Consider the following 23,544-nt stretch of genomic DNA (forward strand, 5'->3'; position numbering starts at 1 on the left):
GATAAGTGTGTTTAGGGGGGACCCAAAAAGAGGAGGACCAGGGCTGCTCTGTGCAAACCCATTGCACAGAGCAGGTAAGTATGACATGTTTGTTATTTTTTTAAAAATTAACCTTTAGTGTTACTTTAGGTATTCTTTTACATGCATATCTGTGACTGTTGAGAATATACTTTTTTTTTTTTACATACGGTAACTTTTTGTGTTAGGTTTACTGGTCCTTATAGATTGTTCTGAAAAACAAAATAACCACTAAAAGTGGTAAACACACCCAAGCAGCATAAGCCATGAAGAGCACAAAACATGTAAAGATAGTAAAGGACTAATTGTATACAGTGAACTGAAACCTGCACTAGTTTTACAGATTGTGGTAAATGACTTTAAAAGGGGCGAGGTATATGTTAGTTCTCTATGGATTTTACTCTGAATACTGTTGACTTAGCGGTTTGAAGCATCTATAGGCTTATAATTTAATGAATTTGGTAAGTTGCAAGTGAAATACTTATTATTATTTTTCTGTTCAGGCCCATCTTCTTTTAAGAATGTTCTTATTTTCACGCTTCATTGCATGAACAAACTGTCACCATTGTATGCATCTTAAAGTGATTCTAATGGATAATTTAAAAAAAATAACAAATATTATTATTATTATACAGGATTTATATAGCGCCAACAGTTTGCTCAGAACTTTACAATATAACGGGAGACAATACAGCAACAATACAGACTTAATTGCTCTATGCAATGGTTTGCACAAAGCAGCCCTGACATTCCTCTTCTAGGGTCCCCTGCTAGCATTCCTGGCTCCTCCCCCCTGCTGAGTGCCCCAATAGCAAGCCACTTGCTGTGGGGGCACTCTTGCAGGCTCAATGGCTCCCGCTGCTGCATTTCTGTTTAGTGAGGAGAGAGCCGAGAGAGATGCTGCTCTTAGGCTCAGCGCTGTATCAAGATCGGGCTCAGGAAAGTATAGGTGGGGACTGGGGGGGGAGCCGCACAGAGAAGTTTTTCACTTCCTTAATGCATAGAATGCATTAAGGTAAAAAAAACTTTTACCTTTAGAACCACTTTAATTAGAAGACACACTCTATTTAATATAGAACTATGGTCCAACTATAAAATCATGTGATATAGAATTCCCATACCAGTAAGACTATGCTCTGTTTTTCAGTAACATTTTGTAATTATATGTTGATCATGCCAGCTGAACCATTGGATAGGCACTTCTTTTGATAGACTGTTCTGCAGTTTGGCTTTGTCACCCTTTCTGCTGCTCCATTTATTGAACTGCTCCAGTTCATTTAGTAGCACTAGCAGTGAACAGCCATGCCTAGCTCTACCCACAGCCTTTCATATGGACAGTACATTGGGCTATTTGCAGGAGCTTTGGAAAATATTAAAATATGTTAAAGCCCTGCCACCCCATCCAGCACTGTCTAGCAGGGTGCAGGTAAATTGCAGCTTCTCAGCCCCTTTTAGCATTCAGAGGAAACTCACATGTCTTTTAAGACACTTTTATTGCCAACTTGCATCAAAAATGCCTGTTTATCACTGAGATAAAAATTCGAGAGGCTTTGGATGGCCCTTGGTGCTGATAATAACAATAAATGCCCACTACACCTAAAACCGATAGTACAGTTTAAGGTGAGCAGCAGTGGACATATTGGCTGATTTTCTTGTGTCACCCCTTCTGACAAGGCAATGAAACATCACGCACACGCACCTGGATCCTCCAGTTCTTGGTTTAATTCTAAATTACTTTTACATAGTTTTTGTCAGAGTATGACACCATCATGTGACTTTGGATTGGCTATGTATTTGGACAGAACTAGTAATGCTGTGTTTAACCACTTGCCTGCTGAGCACTTTTACCTCCTTCCTGCCCAGGCCAATTTGCACTTTGAATGACAATTGCGCGGTCATGCAGTACCCATATTACATTTTTATAATTTTTTTCACACAAATAGAGCTTTCTTTTGGTGGTATTTAATCACCACTGGGTTTTTTATTTTTTGCACTATAAATGAAAAAAAGAGCAAACATTTTGAAAAAAAAAAGTTTTCTTTGTTTCTGTTATAACGTTTTGCAAACAGATAATTTTTCTCCTTCACTGATGTGCATTGATGAGGCTGCACTGATAAGCAGCTCTGATTGGAACTGATAGGCAACACTGATGGGCACTGATAGGCAGCACTGATGAGGCAGCACTGGTGGGCATTGATGAGGAGGCACTGATGATGCTGCTCTGATATGTGGCACTGAGGGGCACTGATAGGTAGCATTAAAAGGCACTGACTGGCATCACTGACTGATGGCGCTGATAGGTGGCACTGACTGGCAGCATTGACAGGAACAGATTGGCAGCACCGCTGAGCAGGACTGTTGGGAACTGATGGGTAGCACTGTTGGGCACTGATGTGCACTTTTTGGGCTGCACTGATAATCAGGGCACTGATAATTAGTGCCTTGATTATCAGTGTAGATGTTTTCTTTGACAGTTGCATTGTTTTTACAATTGTATTCAATTTTGGAAATATATGCTAGTGGGTCATGTGATGGTAGTCCCCGCCCATGGGTAGATTTGATACGGCCCACTGTCATCATTTGTTAGCAAATATAGGAGAGGTGCAGACTCTTGAAGTGTTGGCTCTGAGGAAGAGGCTGAGTCCTTGAAACGCGTCAGCCAGTTGGTCATCCAGAGTTCTATCGTATGGACTCAGATGCTGTTTGGATTGAACACCTTGTTCATTGTGATATACCTGTGTTTTTTTATGTCCATTGTGAGTATGATACTTATCTTTTTCTCTCAATAAATATTTTTAAATGATAATGCACTAAGTCGGTGTGCCCTCTTTTTGTTTTTTCATTTGTATTTATATGGTGGTCAGATGTGATTGGACACAGCAGATCACATGGTAAAAGGAAACTGTGGTTGGCCTTTTATTATGTCATATAATCAGCTGTGTCCAAAGGATACAGCGATCACAGACAGTGCTGGGTGCATGCTGCTGAAGAACTGGACGACCATGCTGTAGTTGTCATTCGGCTATAGTGAGGTAGGGAAGTGTTTAAATAACTCACTACTGGAACCCCCAACCCCCTAATCCCCAGGAAGTAAGGGAACTCTAAAAAAAAAAATTGGAGGAGTGGTTTTCACACTGTATTCAATGTAGGTGAGGAAGGATATATGCAAAAGGGTACATAGCAGGGGTAGGCAACCTTAAATAGGTGGAGATCTACCTGAAGAACATGGGAGAACTCTGCATTTTCCAGTCACAAGTTTTACCACCCCTTGGAAAGTAAAAAGTTATATTCTTTTTACTTTCCAAGGGGTGGTAAAACTTGTGACTGGAAAATGCAGAGTACCTGATTAACAAAGACTGGAACAAATCAGAGCTGGTGGCTAGAATAAATTGGGTTTTAAGAACTCTTGTACATCCTCAAAGTTTATACCAAGCTTTCTGGGTGTTTGCATATTAACATCTTTATAAAAATATGAACTTGGCAAAGTTAATAAAAGTCTCTTTGCATTTACCACAAACACTTTCAGGACTCAGGACTTCAAAACAGCCACAGTCATAACAGATGGCAAAGTATACCAGAACCATTTGAGTAATTCCTGATTGTGTTGTAGGGGGCAAATATTTTATTAGAAAGTGCATTTTACTTGGACTTTAAGAGAAAATTCAGAGAAAATATTTTAGGTTTTATATCAATATTTGTATTAGTAAAGTTTTACATTATGTTGGACTCATTTTTGTTGCATATATTTTTGATGGATGGATGAGTTTATATGAGCCTTCCAGAGTGGAGACACCTGCTGTTCCAGGTTTGACACATTGGGGTTTATTTACTAAAGCTGGAGAGTCCAAAATCAGACTCCCTTCTGCATAGAAACCAATCAGCTTCCAGGTTTCATTGGCAAAGCTTCATTGAACAAGCTGAGTTTAGAAGCTGATTGGTTTCTATGCAGAAGGGAGTCTGATTTTGGACTCTCCAGCTTTAGTAAATAAACCCCATTGGGACTATCTTGTAGGAGACCTCCATGGGATTTTTGTACCAAAGTGCTTCATGACCTTCCATGGTTAGAGGATCATGGTTATTCATTAAGCGTAGATGGTGTTGTCTGGTAGAGGCACCTCTTATCTTCCCAGGATACTATCAGCTCTCCCTTGGATATGGTCATACTCCTTCTTCTTGGGTTTTGAACACTTGTTTTATTCCTTATTTGATACATTTTCACATTGGGACTATAATTTCTTATATCAGTCTGATTACATATATTTTACATACTTATTTTGTGTATTATTTATGGTCATCATCTTTGTCACATGCCTGATGAAGGGGTCCTGCGATATTCCAAAACATTGTCTTGCTGTAACTATTTGAACTTTTGGACCCATAGTGGTGATCCACAGTGTGTTGGTGACATTCTCCCTTATTTATGATCATAGTGCAGCATTTTGTTGTTTCACTATGTTAATATCACATAGTATGTCTGCAGCTTTTTAATAATTTGGTACATACTAGCACAGTGCACTATATGATATATGGGGGTATTTATTTAGTGCCGATAATTAATGCAGTGCTTTACATATGGTATATATTGTACATTATTATTATTATACAGGATTTATATAGCGCCAACAGTTTGCGCAGCACTTTACAATATAAGTGAGACAGTACAATTACAATACATTTCAGTACAGAAGGAATTAGGAGGGCCCTGCACATTCACATCAGTAAATATATATACAGTGTGTATATATATATATATATATATATGTAAAATAACATACATAGGCATAGCATACATCTATAGAATTTAAGCCTTTAAGCCAAGTGTTAAAAGTTATTAACTTTTTTTTACATTATAAAAACAATGATAGTTATTTCGGGGATATGGTTAAATTCGATAAGATGGGTGATGGCCTCCACTGCCACCTTGTGTTTAATCTCCGCATAACATGTTTAAATTGTTTTTCCTTCCCATTCAGCTTCTTTATAACATTCATTTGTAAGCAGTTAAAGCCCAAAGGTTGCTATAGTACACAGTTAACTGGCTGCGGCCAGAATTCACAACAACATAGTAAAAATGAAGGTAAAAATGGTTCAAGCAGATTGTCTCTGCTATCCTTTCACATAATGCTATCGGGAATGGACACATCGATGTGTAGTACAGATATCAGTAATCCTGATGTGGGATCCTATATAGAAGATATAAGGATTTGTGTACACATGTGTTTTAGGAATTTAAAACAAAAAAAACGAATTTAGTGCACTCAAAACACTTTTGACTTTAAACATGTAAACGAAAGACCTTGTGAAGTGTGAACAAAGATCAAGTTTATCAGAAAAACAGTTCATGTCCATAAGTCGATTAAATCACAAATCCTTAATCCTGGCATAGGCATCATCAAGAGTAATAAAAGACCTCCCTCTTGCTGCATTTGGTGTTGCTCTTTACAAAATCGGGGGAATCTACCAATGGCATTGAAACAAACAAACAAGAAGAGTGCACACTAAGTGCAGTAGAGTTAAAAGGTTTAGGGCCCATTCACACTCACTTGCGCTAAAATGCGTGTACATTTCCATCTATTTTACTCGTGTTTTGCTGATGTCCCTTGACATACATTTTGTCGTCCTTTGACATACATTGTGCATTTTAGCACGGTTACGGTGTGAATAGCACACACTAGAAATGATTGTTTTTCAGATATCCTTCTGCATTTTACAGCTGTTCTAAAATGCACTGGTGTGAATTGGCCCTTAATGTTAAAATCAATTGCAAATTGGCCACTCACAACATTAAAATAGAAAAGGCATGTACTCAGCAATCCCAGCATGGACACCTCTCTGTGTTCACACTTGTAGTCATGGATAGCAGTGCTGTACGATAGAGGAATAGCTGACGCTAGAGGGCAGAATTTAGGTGTTCCAAGCTTTTAGGCTGCAACTGTATTTTTTTATTTTTTACGTTTTAGAATTACAGGCTACTAGGTTTCAAGGATTTGTTCTGTCCTAACTTTTTTATGTTGTTTGTGTGTGATGTCAGTATTTACAATACAACAATACACTTTTATTTCATAGATGTGGCTATTGGAGCTCCACATGAGGAAAATTTGCTGGGAGCAGTATATATTTACAATGGAAGAGAAAAAGGAATCACTCATTCATTCACACAGGTATCTTTTTTAAGATATATTTTTTTTTATGGTGATTTCATGGAAAAGGGTGTGCCTATTATGAAAAGTATCTAAAAGTAAAAATCTATATTTGCCATAGTGATCAGAAATTCATATTTCCATTTCACTCCTCTGCATGCATTAAGTACCCAGCAGATTTCACTCTGAGCTTGTTTATGTCCCATGCATTGCAAGGTTATAATAATCTAATATGTCTGATCATTTTCCTTAAAACTGAACAGCCAGGCAGATATAAAAGATACAAATTAATGCAACTCTGTAATAAAGAATTCTTGTTTTTTTTTTTCAATCAGATCATTTCATTATATACTTCTTAACTCATTTTATACATAGAAGCTTGTACAAAAACACAAAATAGAAACAAGGTAAAGATGCACATAATTTTAGATGAGACATAATAATACATTGTTAAATGTTTTTTGAAAGCTAGCAGTGTAGGTATGTATCACCTTGCTTTGTGCACTGGTGTGCAGTCATGTTGGAACAGGAAGGGGCCATCCCCAAACTGTTCCCGCAAAGTTGGGAGCATGAAATTGTCCAAAATTTCTTGGTATGCTGACACCTTAAGAGTTTCCTTCACTGGAACTAAGGGGCCAAGCCCAACCGCTGAAAAACAACCCTACACCATAATCCCCCTCAACCAAACTTTACACTTGGCACAATGCAGTCAGGCAAGTACCGTTTTCCTGGCAACCAACAAACCCAGACACATCCATTGGATTGCCAGACAGAGAAGCGTGATTGGTCACTCTAGAGAACACGTTACCACTGTTCTAGAGTCCAGTGGCGGTGTGCTTTACACCAATATATCCAACGCTTTGCATTGTGCTTGGTGATGTAAAGCTTGGATGCAGCTGCTTTGCCATGGAAACCCATTCCATGAAGCTCACAATAAACTGCTGTTGTTCTAATCTGAAGGCCGCATGAAGTTTGGAGGTCTTCAGTTTTTGAATCTGCAGACAGTTGGTGACTTCTGCTCACTGTGTGCTTCAGCATGCGCTGACCCTGCTCTGTCATTTTACATGGCCTACCACTTCATGGCTGAGTTGCTGTTGTTCCCAGTTGCTTCCACTTTGTTATAATACCACTAACAGTTGACTGTGGAATGTTTAGTAGCGAGGAAATGTCACGGATGGACTTATTGCACAGGTGACAACCTATCACGGTACCACGCTTGAATTCACTGACCTCATGAGAGCGATCCATTCTTTCACAAATATTTGTAGAAGCAGTCTGCATGCCTAGGTACTTGATTTTATACACCTGTGGTCATGGAGGTGATTGGAACACCTGAATCCAATGACTTAGAGGGGTGTTCCAATATTTTTGGCAATACAGTGTATATATTTTTATTCAGGATCAGTGAACCAGTGCATTGAAGTAAAAGGTTCAGTGTAATAGCCAGGCATCTAGCTTTTTTTAAATGGAAGTTAGCAGCAACACCCTGTGACCAGGGGTGGACTGACAACTCATGGGGCCCCTGTGTCCTTTCCCAAACTCAAAAAAGCCTAGGAAAAAGGTACCAGGGGCATCTCATGGGGCCCCCTACTGACCCCGGGCCCTCGGGCAGCGCCCGAGTTTCCAAATGGTCAGTCCGCCCCTGCCTGTGACATATTTGTTTAACCTGTTCCTGCCCGGCCAATAGAGGAATGATGGCCAAGTGGGACACTCCGCGATTGGGTGGGCGTCATATGACGTCCTTCTCGAATCGCACCTTGTGCATGCCTGCAGTGCTGCGCTGTGGCGAGATCGGTCACTAGCTGTGTACCTCAAACACAGCCGATAACATATCTGTGTACAGGCCCCTTGCAGGTACCATGTGACCTGCTGTGACCAATCACAGCAGGTCACATGACAATTGTAAACAGTGAATGACTTCCTTTCATGCCATCCATTCTATACAATTCTGTCATTAGGTGTGATTAGTCACAGTGATCACATGTACAGACTGGGACAATTACAGCCCATCTGTGTCATGTGATTAGCCATGGCCAATCACTGCTAATCACAACAAAAAACACTGAATGAATCAATTTAATTCAGTTAAATGCTTGCTTATAGCAAAGAAATTCTTTGCTATAAGCAATCATAATGTTTAAAAAAAATAAAATACTGATCACTTTCCAAAGTAGTGCAATGTTTACTGTTAACATTTTACTAATCTGGTCACAGTGTATTATGAAAATAATCTTACAAAAAAGAAAAAAAAATGTAATTAAAAAATTAAAACATTTTTAAAAATTGATACATTTTTTTTCTCATACTGTCACCAGTCAGTGTCCTTGATTACCGCCACACCAGCTATACACTGTACTGCACTGGTGACAGTATGTTAAAAAAAAAATTCTGTGAAAACTTTTTTTTTAATTTCTTCATTTTCCAAAAAGTATTGCAAAAAAATTACAACTCACTATGCCTCTTACCAAATACCTCAGACTGTCTACTTTGCAAAAAGGGGTCATTTGGGGGATATCTGTACTGTTCTGACATTTTTGGGTCTCAAGAAATTAGATTGGCTGTCAGTACTTCAGGACTGATCAATTTTCATATATATCCCATAATTTTCTAACTCTATAACTTTCCTACAGACTAAATAATAAATCCTAATTTGGGTTATTTTCACCAAAGACATGTAGCAGAATACATCTTGGCCTACATTTATGAAGAAAAATTATTTATTTGCAAAATTTTATAACAGAAACAAAGAAAAACATGTTTTTTGTTCAAAATTTTGGGTCTTTTTTTTGGGTTAATTTTGCAACAAAATAAAAACCCCAGTGGTGATGAAATACCACCAAAACAAAGCTCAAGTTGTGTGAACAACATCATAAAAATTTAGTTTGGGTACAGTGTTGCATAACAGCGTAATTGTCATTCAAAGTGTGAGAACACTGAAAGCTGAAAATTGGCCTGGGTAAAGGAGTAAAAGTGCCCGGTATTGAAGTAGTTAAATAGGCTAAATAATTTGTTGTGTTTTTTACAGCAGTGACTATTCCATGCTCAGCATAAGCTAACAAAATGACAGTTAAAACACTATATTGTATAATTTAATGCAGTATTCATAGTAATATGCTAATCTGCAATTAAAATATAGAGTTTAATGACCACTTCTGTAATGAACAACACAAGCATAGCAGAGCTAACTGTGTGCTATTCGTGACGGTCATTATTGTTCATATTACACCTCCTACATATAAAAATGATATATAACACATAGATATAAATGTCTTGTTATGTCTTGCGTGTTATGCCAAGATTTTGCAGATAATTGGTAATATGAATGGTTTGCTGAGAGCTTCCCAAGCTTTCTTTCCTGCAAGATTCCCTGAAGGAACTAACCTTTGACTATGTCTTCCTTCATACTTCATCCGTAGCAAAGCTAAGAATCGCAGTCATCAGTCTGTGTGTTTATCGATATGCCTGACCAATGCCATTATTTCCTTTTATAGAGAATTCAAGGGAAGAAACTTGGCTATTCCTTGAACATGTTTGGCCAATCGATATCTCAAGGATTGGATGCTGATGGAAATGGTTATCAAGGTAAGTCATTAAAACACATCTGAGGAATATTTTTAGAGAACAGAAATACATTTTTAACCTAGAATGGCATAGGATAGTAATTCCAGTAAATAGTGTTTTGTGAAGGGCCTTGCCTGCTTTCTTCCAATGTACCTGGTCATGATCTGAGGCTAGGCATTTCCTTTTGTTCTAAGCTTTCCCTGTATGCACCAAGGATGATATTTCTCTAAAAAATTAAAGCATCATCCCAACTATTGCACAGGTCAAACAAAAGATGTTGTAGTATCTAGTCAACAAAAAATTGGCCACTATTTTACAAACTGAACCCTTGGATTTCCAGCTACTTATGGGAAAATCACAATGACTCATTACGGTCACTTTAATCAGCTCAAAGTTACCATCTGGGGGTTCACCCCATGGGCAGATTGGTCATGGCCCAGCTTTGAACCATTAGCTTGTCTTCCTCTCCTGTATTCCCTATTTTCTTGTTTCTTTTTTTCTTTTTGTACTACTTTTACATTATTGCTATGATTTCAAAGTTGCTATTTAAATAGTTTTTTTTTTCAATTGACCTGTTCAAGCTGAGAGATGCCTCCCCTGAAACTGTATGGCATTGGTACTAGGGGGTAGAAGAAGGAGCATCTCTGATAGAATACATAACTCTGATATAGCATTGCATTTTTTGGATTCATTATTAGGTTTTTACTATTGCATGGGCAAATATATCAGTGCCAGTTTGTAATCATGTTATGTAGTAGTCTTAGTTCTTAACAATTAAGGAAAAGGTCAGCTGGTGAATAGTACTTGAAAATTGCTCATATTTGTTTCATGTCTCCATAGATATTGCAGTTGGGGCCTTTCTTTCTGACTCTGCGGTGTTGCTAAGGTAGGACTACATTGCTGTATTATGTCTGGGCTGTTCCTACAATGAGATAGGAGGATAGTTACTCAAGTATCACCTTCTAAGGCAGTGTCTGTCCAGCTCTGTCATTCAGTATGCCTCACAGGTCATGTTTTTAGGGTTTTATTATTACTGCACAGGTTGAACAGCTTTGTCCCTGGAATAGTAAATGCCACATATTTTCTTACTGAGGGAAATTCTAACAGCATGATCAGTTGGTGTATTTGACAATTTGATTTGAAAACTGCTTTAAGGAAGGTGCAGCAGCTTACCTTTTTTCATTGCCCATGCCATATTGAGCACAGCTGCAGGCTATCACTGCACAGATCTTACTGCATACTGTTGTAGAAGTAGACCAAAACACAAAGGTTTTTTTTTCAAACTATGGGATGACTACATAATGAGCGACTGAATTGCTAAAATGCTACCATTTTATGAAGAAAATGCTGCTGTAGGCAGCCTTCCATGTGGCGTGTTTTTTTGGTCACATGATATTTAATGAGAGGGCTTGCCAATATTAAAACTGATCCTACCCTTCAGAACAGATCACATGCCCTAGGCTCCTGCTCACATGACCCGCACAGGAATGACCCTATTGCATCCCATCCTGTTAATATCTATGTACTTGTTTGCCTAAAAAGACTCATGGAGACTGCAAAAAACTGGCTGCTTTACTGTCCTTGGAGACAAATGAATGCTATGACCTATGAATTGGTAAGGAGGTAGTTTCATGATCCTGGTATGCAATATTACATTTTATTAGGTCCTTGAAGAGTGGTTTTAAAAAGAGTTGTATGCCACTAAAGTAATTTTACAGGACAGTCTGTGGAATGAGAAAGTTTAACCATATATTATTTTAGAAAGTTACGTACACTGTTGGTTAAATAGAAAAGAAAGTTAAATGATATTTCTAGGATTTCCATATTTAAAACTGGGCCAGTCTTCATGATTACCTCTTACATGTTGTTCTCTTTGATGTATTTTTTGTTTCAGTTCATGGCTCCAGGATCATGAGTATACTGTATATGTAGTATATAGTGGTGAGCTACACTGATTATTAAAAATGTTCCCAAAAGCTGTATCTAAAATGTCACATAGTTTAATGATATAACAGAAAAGAAATAGTCTATATATACACACACACACTATATTGCCAAAAGTATTGGGACACCTCGCCGAATCACTGGATTCAGGTGTTCCAATCACCTCCATGGCCACAGGTGTATAAACTCAAGCACCTAGGCATGCAGACTGCTTCTACAAACATTTGTGAAAGAATAGGTCACTCTCAGGAGCTCAGTGAATTCAAGCATGGTACCGTGATAGGTTGTCACCTGGGCAATAAGTCCATCCATGAAATTTCCTTGCTACTAAATATTCCACAGTCAACTGTTAGTGGTATTATAGCAAAGTGGAAGCAACTGGGAACAACAGCAACTCAGCCATAAAGTGGTAGGCCACGTAAAATGACAGAGCGAGGTCAGCGCATGCTGAAGTGCACAGTGCTCAGAAGTCGCCAATAGCAAAGGACCTCCAAACTATGTGTAGCCTTCTGATTAACACAACAATAGTGCATAGAGAGGGGTTTCCATGGCCAAGCAGCTGCAGCCAACTTTTACATCACCAAGTGCAATGCAAAGCGTCGAATGCAGTGGTATAAAGCAAGCTACCACTGGACTCTGGACTTGTCTGGGTTTGGCAGTTGCCAGGAGAACGGTACTTGCCTGACTGCATTGTGCCAAGTGTAAAGTTTGTTGGAGGGGGAGTTGTGGTGTGGGTTTTTTCAGTGGTTTGGATTGGCCCCTTAGGTCCAGTGAAGGGAACTCTTAAGGCATCAGCATACTAAGACATTTTGGACAATTTCATGTTCCTAACATTGTGGGAAGTATTTGGGAATGGTCCCTTCCTGTTAGAACATGACTGTGCACCAGTGCACAAAGCAAGCTCCATAAAGACATGGATGAGAGAGTTTGGGGTGGAGGAACTTGACTGACCTGCAAAGAGACCTGACCTCAACCCAATAGAACCCCTTTGGGATGAATTAGAGTGGGGACTGCGAGCCAGACCTTCTTGTCCAATATCAGTACCTGACCTCACAAATGCGCTACTGGAAGAATGGTCAAACAATCCCATAGACACACTCCTAAACCTTGTGGGTAGCCTTCCCAGAAGAATTGAAGGTGTTATAGCTGCAGAGGGTGGGCCAACTCAGTATTGAACCCTACGAAGTAAGACTGGGATGCCATTATTATTATTATTTTTATACAGTATTTATAAAGCGCCAATAGTTCGCTCAGCGCTGTAAATTACAGATTAAAGTTCATGTGCGTTTAAAGTCAGGTGTCCCAATACTTTTGGCAATATAGTGTGTGTGTGTGTATATATATATATATATATATATATATATATATACACAGTTGTGTTCAAAATAATAGCAGTCAGACATCACTAACCTGATCAATCACTGTTTTTTGGTAGAAATGATATTTCTACATGGCAAATAATTTACTAGCAGGTGTAGCAGAGTAATAGAAATCCAACAGACACAACAGTCATGACATGCGTGCTGCTGATTCTGTGTAATTGAATCACTAATTGAAAGGGGCATGTTCAAAATAATAGCAGTGTGGAGTTCTATTAGTGAGGTCATTCATTCTTTAAAAAACAGGTGGCAATTATTGCCCTTATTTAAGGAAGGAAGGCAGCAAATGTTGTACATGCTGGTTACAGTGCATTTCTCTCTGAACTTCTGAGGAAAATGGGTCGTTTCAGACATTGTTCAGAAGAACAGCGTACCTTGATTAAAAAGTTGATGGGAGAGGGGAAAACATATAAAGAAGTGCAGAAAATGATAGGCTGCTAAGCTAAAATGATCGCAAATGCTTTAAAATGGCATCAAAACCTGTAAGACATGGAAGAAAGCAAAAAACTACCATTCGAATGGATAGAAGAATAGCCAAAATGGCAAGGACTCAGCCAACAATCAGCTCCAGGAAGATCAAAGAAGGTGTAAAGTTACCTGTGAGTACTGTTACAATTAGAAGACGTCTATGTGAAGCCAAGCTATCTGCAAGAAGCCCCCGCAAAGTCCCACTGTTGAAAAAAGACATGTGCTGAAGAGGTTACAATTTGCCAAAGAGCACATTGACTGGCCTAAAGAGAAATGGCACAACTTTTTGTGGACTGATGAAAGTAAGATTGTTCTTTTTGGGTCTAGTGGCCGGAGACAGTTTGTCAGATGACCCCCAAACATTGAATTCAAGCCACAGTACACTGTGAAGACAGTGAAGCATCGTTGCGCAAGCATCATGATATGAGGATGTTTCTCATACTACGGTGTTGGGCCTATTTATCGCATACCAGGGATCATGGATCAGTTTGAATACATCAGAATACTTGAAGAGGTCATGCTGCCTTATGCTGAAGAGGAAATGCCCTTGAAATGGGTGTTCCAACAAGACAACGACCCCAAACACACTAGTAAACGTGTAACATCTTGGTTCCAGACCAACAAGATTGACGTTATGGAGTGGCCAGCCCAATCCCCGGATCTTAATCCAATAGAAAACTTGTGGGGTGACATCAAAAATGCAGTTTCTGCGGCAAAACCAAGAAATAGAGAAGAACTGTGGAATGTAGTCTAATCACCCTGGGCTGGAATACCTGTTCACAGGTGCCAGACGTTGGTTGACTCCATGCAACACAGATGTACAGCAGTTCTCAGAAACAGTGCTTATACAACTAAATATTAATTAAGTGATTCAAAGGAAAGCAAAATCTTCAAACATTTTTCAGTTTATATAATGAATGTTTGAGTTTGTAAAGAAGAATACAAACACTGCTATTTTTTTGAACAGTCTAATATTCACTTTTCTTCAATTTTTTTCAATTTTTTTAGAGGAACAACACAAATTTGATATATTTTTCTTCATGTTTTGATTTGGAATAGAATGTGTAGTGTTCCCAATGCATTTGTGTGTATGGAAATAAAAGCTATTAGAAGGATTTTGAGCTTTATTCACTTTTTTCAACACACTGCTATTATTTTGAACACAACTGAGTATATATATATATATATATATATAAAACATATTTAGCAGTTTCTTCTCATCTGCTTTTGTCAAAGCTTGTTATTTACAGAGCTCTATAATAGCTCAAGGTGAAATTTGCACACACAGGTAAATGAGCAAAGCCAGCGGCTTATCCCTTATTAGCTGGCATCATCTGAGGTTTTAGTGAGAAATTGCAGTGCCCTAAAGGGAAGTACTTGTGCTGTGTTCGCTTTAGATTAATCAAAGGGCTCTGAGAACCTTTTGCAGTGTATTGGATGTCTAATTGTAAAATAAGTTTGTGTGTTTTCGTATGTACACTTATATGTTTGTGTATGTGACACAAATGGTAATAATAACATCTAACTGTTATTTGCTTCTGCTTATGTGCTATCCTTAGAACAAGACCAGTTGTAACCATTGATGCTTCTTTAAAACTGCCAAATTCAGTGAATCGTACAAAATTTGAATGTGTCGAAAATGGACATCCTGCAGTGTGCATGAATGTAACAATTTGCTTTAAATATCAAGGACGTAGCGTGCCTGGTCACATTGGTAAGATATTCTACTTGCATATGAGCTTATGAATGGTTTAGCTTACTGCATGAGATATGGAGCTCTTAAGCCCATAGCATAACCTGTATTTATGATAGCCAGCCAAAGCTGAAGAGCTCAAATTCTATTCAAAAATACATTTGTGTACATATGTTCTAATATTTAAATTTTTTTGTGCATTGCATAGTCTTGGTACATCACAATATTAAACATATTGCCATGTCACTAAAAGACAGCTTACCTTTTCTTATGGATTTGCTTTCTCATTGGAGAAACTAAATCTAGCTATTTTGGAATTATTTCATTAATTTATTACAATTCCCATATAACATAGGTGGCCTCACCAGCAGATCAGAACCTTGTAAATGACTAAACTGATAAACTGTGAGCCCCACGGTTTATCATTTAGATATTTACAAGATTCTGATGAGATTACAAAGATGTGGTCATTGATTGCCACAACTAAATGACTATGCATGCAGCTATGAAAGTGTACTATTTTGCCATTAAAAGGAGGGTTTTAAAAATTCAATTCTGCTAGTAATTTGACCAATGCTCTTAACATTTTCAGGCATGTATCTGACCCTTTAATTTAGTATTGTTTACAGAGCTCAGTAGCTCAAGCTCTAGAGCATAGAGTGACTCTTCCCTCTCCCTCTACCTTCCTGCTCTGCTCACACAGGCCATAAGGAGTTTCAGTAAGAAAGAGAGTCTGAAGGTGTGCAGCTACTGTTGTGCACTTGTTAGATAACCATTAGTGCTCTGTGAATGCAGTATCATGGGTACATCTTGTATTAAACATTCATTTGTGGAATAAAGAATTTTGAATGCATAGGGTAACTATATATTTTTTTTCTTATGGTTGAATGGCTGAATATTTTTGAGCCAAGTGACATCATCAGTGTGCAGCCTTTCGTCCTCATCAGTGCAATTTTAAAGTGCACGGACAGGCTCCAAATCTGGCTCCCAATGAGTTTACAGTAGCAGAAGTTATGAGCAGTGGTTCTCCTATGATTTACTAGGATTTTGCAAAAGCCTTGTTACCATAAAAAATTTACCATTTTTGCTGCATTCTCTGCTCACTTCGATAAAATACCCAAACATTTATTCACATATATTATTTTAATGAAAGGAAATATCTTGAGGCAATTGAATGTTTGAATAATGATGTGTTTCCTGCCTTTTCAGTTGTGCACTATAATATCAGTTCAGATGTTAAGAGAAAGATTGGCACTCCAGCCAGATTCTACTTCTCTTCCAATGGGACCAGCGATGTATATTCAGGGAAAATTGAATTGTACCAAAAGTTTGTAAATTGTAAAATACACCAAGCATTCATGAGGGTGAGTTAACAAATAACCCTGGTAAAAACACAGTCCTGAGATTTTGAAGGGTTACGTTGTGTAACCCTTTATGTAATTTGGGTTTGCATCATGTCCAGATCTAAATTGCAAATACAACATACAGAGTTTGCACACAGAAAGTTTTCAATGCTTTGGGACCACTGTGAACAGGTAAAAGGTAAGTGAACGATGGAAGCATTGTTTGTAGCTTCAGGTTGGCAGAGTGAGACATCTTGATAAAAATTGGCTAGTTAAAGCTGAACTTCAGGTTAATCAGATATGTTTTAACACAAGTGGAATAAGTATGTGTACTTAAATCTAGGCCTTCATTGTGTATTTCTTCTAACATCTGTAAAGTAATCCAGCTTGAAACAACTCCTGTGCTTTACCCCTGTGCAGGGTGCCTGGTCTTGCCTCCCAACTCCCTTGTTGTCTTTGAAGCCAGCCCACACCCCATGTGATAGCAATAAAGTTAGGTGAAAAAAAAAGCTTATAATGTAAAGCTATACCCAAGCACATCCCCCCCCAATTTGAAGCTCCACCCAGCACCACTTTGTACACATGAAGATATACGCGTACATTTCCGGGATAGCTATGCATGAAAATGTCAATTGCGCTACACGTATTAGATATTGCTGTGTACGCTGAAATGAGAATAATTCTAGTGCCATCATTTACAGTTAACTCTAATCTGCCAACCTGTAAGGGCTTTTAAGGCATTACCTATGGGAAATTTAGTATACTGAAATTTGTTTCAGTTTCACAGGTGAACACAATTTTAGAGCTGACATGTTTGGTATCTATGTACTCTCTGCAAATTCATATTTTATATTTTGCAAAAAAAGGGTAAAATATTGTGTTTATGTGGGTAAAATTAACTTTAGTGTATTTTTTTACTCAAATATGGGTTTGATGAACTGTTGTGCTAATATACTATGACATCAAAAGAATTATCACTACCATGATTTTGTTCTCTCATTTTCTTTCGCGCATGGCTGTCAATTGTGATTAGTGAGGGAGCAGCAGCTAGGCAGAAGCACAGGATGTACTACACACAATGTACGATCGGACCCTCAATTCATTTCTGTGGAGCGGCAGATGTAAATGGACTTGTGTCCGTGTAGACCTGCCTACCTCCATTCCGAAAAACAGAAGGTGAATTGTTCCTCTTCTGTCTAGCGTACACAGCCAGTCTGTTTACACCCGACCACCCATAGAGTAGAGTGGGATGTGTCCACGTTTGCTCTGTAGAAATGGAGCAGACACGGACATGTCATTCACCAGCTCTGCTCAGTAGAGATCAGCAGACAGATCCCCACTGAGAAAGCCATAGATAAGCGGAGTCTGGCCCATGTGAAAGGGGCCTTAGAGGTTGGGTGAAATAAGCAATGCAGAATTACACTTTTGGAAGTTAAATAGTATGTTTTTTTTATAGAGGTTTATATGTTAAAAACAGGGCCATAACTAGGGAGGAATGAAAGACAAAAGGGATTTGATTCCAAAAGAGGCACGTTCTTCAAATTAGGGAGAGTTTGGAGCTATGAGTAAATGACAGTCTTAGTGGATACAAGCTACACATAGCATGATCTTGTGCTGAGATGCTGGTATACAAAGAGTTACTGAAGTGTTAAATGAGTTTTAATGCATCTCCTAGTTGTATTAAATAAGGCTGAAGGGTCTTTAATTATAAAATGAAGTACAACATATTCTGTTTTTGTAAAACAGTAAATATTCATATAGTATAAAATGTTTTCACATCAATGAACTTACAGCTGAAAATCCTATGTTTTAAATGAACTGTGTATGACTTTTTGCACGTTTCCTTTATTTTCTGAAATTCAGTCACATTTAATTAAATTGAAAAACAGAATAATTAATAGTTAATTAATTTTATGGATTAATACGCACAAAATCATCGCTAGGCTCTTCAAATTAAATTACCTGAACATGTGGTCCAAGCACACACTTTGTGCTTAGGAATGACTAGTGCAAAATCTTCGAATAAACAGTTTTGTTTCAGGTACTTCTATATATAGCCCTGCATGGCACAGGATTTTTTTTTCTTTTTTTTATAGTTGTCAGTTCTTCCATGGGAGGGCTAAAATTGACTAGATGTTGCAGAATTAATGTGGTTCTGAATAGAATAGTGACCCAAGTAGGATGGGTCTAAACTGTCACCACCTGTAGCATAGTATTAGGCAGGGTGTGTGGGACTTGTGCCATAAATGAAGAGTTTTGGACCTTTGACAGTAAAATACGTTTTTCACAGTTACCAAACTTGAAAGAAAAATGTTAAGACTCTGCTAAAAATGGGCCTATGGCACAGTGACTTAGGCTTGATGGCTGGTTTTAGGCAAGGGAATGGTTAAACTTATTGCCTCTGCAAGGTTTAAATACCATTTTAGTGTTCTTAAAAGTTGTTTTGAACGTTTACAAAATAATTAGTCAAGATCTTATCTTTTTTCATCACATCCAATTTTGCAATTAAGTTTTTGCATGCTTGAATACAGTTAGGCTTTATTCACAAGCATATTTTATTTACAGATCAAAATGTAACTGCATTGTTTTCATTGGAGACAATCACACAGAATCTAATAATCTGTGTCTGAGAACAAACATGCTAGATGCAGGTATTGGAAAAAAAACAGGACAATTTTGCACAAGTATTTATTGATCATTAGAAAAAATTGAATAGAGCTGAGTGGTACATTCACACAAGTGTCTTGACAACATCTCTAAATGATTATAATACAAATGAAGAATCCCTCAAGGGGCTTTAAAGGCCATATTGTGAATGTAGATTTTAAAGGCGATTGACAATCTTTATTACACTCATAGTAAAAACCAATAGGTCAATAAAATTACACCAAAGGATAGAAAATTGTTACATACAAGTACAACATATTGCAATGCTTAGTCAGAGATAAGCTTCTTGTCCAAGATATACCAAAGGAAGCTGCCAATGACAATTCAACTTGGTCATTATTAGGAACATTTGTGCTACAAACAAACATGCGTAGTTAAATCAGTAACATTTTTATGCCCTTGTGAATGTAGCCTTAAAACATCTGCTCAGTAACAAGACCAACAGATATTTATTGATTTATTTATTACAGGTACATAAATAGAGCCGTCAATTTACACAGCGCTTTACATATATATTGTACATTCACAGCTTTAAAAAAAATGCTAATTTGGCTTTTATGCTGACTTTCTTTCTTAACCCACCTAGATCAAGTAATATTGATAAGAACGTTTTTGACTTTTCTGATTAAAATACTTATTCTCAGTTATTTAGAGTATTGAAATTAGTCAGTTATCATACCAGCCAGTGATTTCAAAATGACAACAGCAAAAAGAGACAGCCCTTCATTTTTATTGTGATAGGCTGTGCTAGCTGTAAATTATGAGAATCCTATTAAAAAAAAATTCTCATGCTTGGTATTTATGTGTTTGCTATAGTAAAGAATTTCCCGTTTCATTATATTATTTCTAATATTTTGACTTTTGTAGTACATATGTTTTCTTTCTCTGTATTGATTATTGAAATTATTTGATATATTTTCTGTTTGTTTTTTGGTAGAGAGATATAAGAGACATCCTGACTCCAATACACATGGAATCTCGATACTATCTTGGAAGACACATTGTTCATAAAAGGAATACAGATGAATTCAAACCACTTCAGCCAATTCTGCAGAGGAAAGATGGGGAAGAAAATGTGCTACGAAATGCGGTAAGCATCCAACCATAGATTGTTTAATATTGTTTCTTAGGTGCATATTTCTTTTAAATTAAAGTGGTTAATTAAATTAAAGTCATTCTAAGGGTAGAATAGAATGGATAAACTTTAAAAAAAAAACCCATCTGGGCGCAGCTGCCCCTTTTACTTACCTGAGCCCCATCACGATCTATCCTCATTGGCTCTTACAGCAACAGGACCATAGGCTCCTGCTGCTGTCAATCACAGCCAGTGAGAAGTAAGTGGGGAGTGAGGCTGAGGCACGCTCTGTGTGTAAATGGACAATGTCCATTCACAGGAGGGAAGCTTGGTAGCAAGCCTGCTTGACTGCCCCCATAGCAAGAGGATTTCTATCGGGGGCACTCGGCAGGGGGAAGGAGCCAAGATCACCAGGGGGGGGGCAAAAAGAAGAGAATCAGAGCTGCTCTGTACCAAACCGTGGCACAGAGCAGGTAAGCGTAAGTGTAGTTTGTTTTTTCTTACAACCTTTAGAATCAATTTAAGAATAAGGGTGAGACTTGGATTTGTCTCAACCTTTGGTTTGTGGTGGGTTTCTAGGATTCTCATTCAGGCCAAATCCTGAACTATTGGCTGATTTTGTGTGTTTGAGCTTTGGAATAACCCATAAAGCACTGCTTTGCACCTCTTGACACAAAAGCCACAAATATCAAAATGGTGTTTTTTTGTTTTCATATTTGAAGGCAGTTTTATTAAATACAACGTGTCCATGCACATTGGGTTGACTAGCTTAATTTACTAGAGCAGCTTTCAGAGACATAAAACTGAAACTCCATAGATCTGCATTAAGGCATTTTTTTTACACACATACATGCCTAAATGTATTCTAATGGCTATAGTAAATTATTGCTCCAGCCAATAGACGTTTACACACATAAGCTTCTAGGCTTCTAGAGGGTGAATCTTCCTAATGGTGCACTTACAGCAATAAAATCCTGACAGGTGCATTCTATGCATGAAGATAAAAAAAACCTTCTGTTTGCAGCAGCTCCCCCAGCCCTCAATACTTACCTGAGCCTCATCGCGATCCAGCGATGTGAATGACAGCATGGGCTGTTCTGGGTCTCTACCCCCCTCATTGGCTGAGACAGCAAGTGGGAGCCATTGATTCCCGCTGCTGTCAATCACAGACAGTCAGCCAAAGAGGAGAGAGAGGTGGCGGGGCAAGCAGCAACTCCATGTGTGAATGGACACACGGAGCAGCGGGTGCTGTGGGGGCACCTGAGAGACAGAAGAGCCTGTGTGGGACCTGAGAAGAGAAGATCCAGGCTGCTCTGTGCATAACCACTGCACACAGCAGGTAAGAATAGACATGCTTGTTATTTTACAAAAAAAAAAAATAACCTTTAGAATCGTTTTAAAATATCCTGTTTTTAATACTAAAGGATAAGAATAAAAATAGAGGTCACAGTCAAAAAATGAAATACCCCAGAATCAGAGAACTAAAATGTTTATCAGGCAGAGTGAAAAACAGGAGCAGAATAGCAGAAGATACTGGGTAAAGATAAACACAGTCAGGATTTCCTTATCTTGATAACCAGTAAAAATGTGACACAGTGAACTCTTCTCATACTAAATAATTCATGATTTCAGCAATTCAATCATCTTCACTCATCTGGACAGAGTTCATTAGTCTAAAGGGGTTTTCTAGTTTTATGCAGTCCCTTATTGAAAATAAAAGTTCAACATTCTACAGAATACAGCTAAAGCTGCTATGTTTGCTCCATCTAATCCCTTCTCCATTATTTATATTCTTCTTGCATGTGCATTTATTAGAAAAAATCTAACCGTATTGTCATCATATGTTTCACCAAGCAATGTGCATTGCTCAGATTTTTTTGGGCGAGTGACATTCTTGCCTTTGTAAGGTTCATACTGGTGGACAGGGCTGCACAGAGCATTTACCTATACAAATGGGTCATGCAACTCATCTTTGGTGATCATACTGAATTATAAGGCTATATATACCAGGGTTTCCCAACTAGGGTTCCTCCAGAGGTTGCTAGGGGTTCCCTGAGCAATGAGAAATGTCTGCCTCACAGATAAGTTAACACTGACACCATTGATCCTTGTAGCTATCTTTAAGGGGAAATTCTTCCTAATGACCACAAGTGCAAGGAGCATTCTTCCCACTGACCATTACACTAATGTCTCATGAGCTGTAGGTATAATACATTTTAAAAGAGGTTCCCTGAGACCAGAAAGTTATTTCAAGGGTTCCTCTGTGTTGAAAGGGTTAAGAAAGGCTGAAATATACTATCTGACTACTTTTAATTTAGTAAATTACAGAGAAATACAGCAGTCCTATATAGAATTGTAGTGAGAAGGCTAAAATATTTTTTTAATTTTAATCCATGAGTACAAGTAACAATTGGATAGTTTTCAACAATGACAAGACGGGAGGGTTTGGTATGGCTGAGAATGCATTTGGAAATTTTTTACCAATAGAAACCCTGATTAAAAAATAGGATTTATGATCCATCCATATATAAAATATTTGTAGTTTGCATAATAAATGCCTGATGAAAAATATTGAAGGTTGATGCCTAAATGGTATGTATACAGAGGAACATACAATTTCATATACAGTGCATCCAGAAAGTATTCACAGTGCTTAATTTTTGTAACATTTTGTTATGTTACAGCCTTATTCCAAAATGGATTAAATTCATTTTTTTCCTCAACATTCTACAAACAATACCCCATAATGACAACATGAAAGAAGTTCATTTTGAAATCTTTGCAATTTATTAAAAATGAAAAATACCACATGTACATAAGTATTCACAGCCTTTGCTCAATACTTTGTTGAAACACCTTTAGCACCAATTACAGCCTCAAGTCATTTTGAGTATGATGCTACAAGCTTTGCACACCGATTTTTTGGGCAATTTCTCCCATTCTTCTTTGCAGTACCTCTCAAGCTCCATCAGGTTGGATGGGGAGCGTTGGTGCACAGCCATTTTCAGATCTCTCCAGAGATATTCAATCGGGTTCAAGTCTGGGCTACGGCTGGGTCACTCCAGGACATTCACAGAGTTGGTCCGTAGCCACTCCTTTGTTATGTGAGCTATGTGCTTAGGGTTGTTGTCCTGTTGAAAGATGAACCGTCACCCCAGTCTAAGATCCAGAGCGCTCTGGAACAGGTTTTCATCAAGGATGTCTCTGTACATTGCTGCATTCATCTTTCCTTCAATCCTGACTAGTCTCCCAGTTC

At 38.0% G+C, this 23,544-nt stretch overlaps 1 protein-coding gene across 1 annotated transcript in view; it reads left to right on the forward strand.

Moving 5' to 3' along the window:
* The window catches only part of ITGA4 (integrin subunit alpha 4), a 188,606-nt gene that overhangs the window by 116,208 nt on the left and 48,854 nt on the right, over positions 1-23,544 (forward strand). Inside the window, exons 11-16 of the mRNA XM_089680832.1 lie at positions 6,085-6,179; positions 9,650-9,740; positions 10,560-10,605; positions 15,070-15,224; positions 16,413-16,567; positions 20,151-20,303. Of these exons, the coding sequence (XP_089536958.1) occupies positions 6,085-6,179; positions 9,650-9,740; positions 10,560-10,605; positions 15,070-15,224; positions 16,413-16,567; positions 20,151-20,303 (695 nt within the window). The remainder of the gene's footprint in view (positions 1-6,084; positions 6,180-9,649; positions 9,741-10,559; positions 10,606-15,069; positions 15,225-16,412; positions 16,568-20,150; positions 20,304-23,544) is intronic.

Source organism: Staurois parvus, unplaced genomic scaffold, assembly GCF_062004578.1.
Source record: "Staurois parvus isolate SC_StPar_1 unplaced genomic scaffold, SC_StPar_1.0 ptg000251l, whole genome shotgun sequence".
Taxonomy (NCBI): Eukaryota; Metazoa; Chordata; class Amphibia; order Anura; family Ranidae; genus Staurois; species Staurois parvus.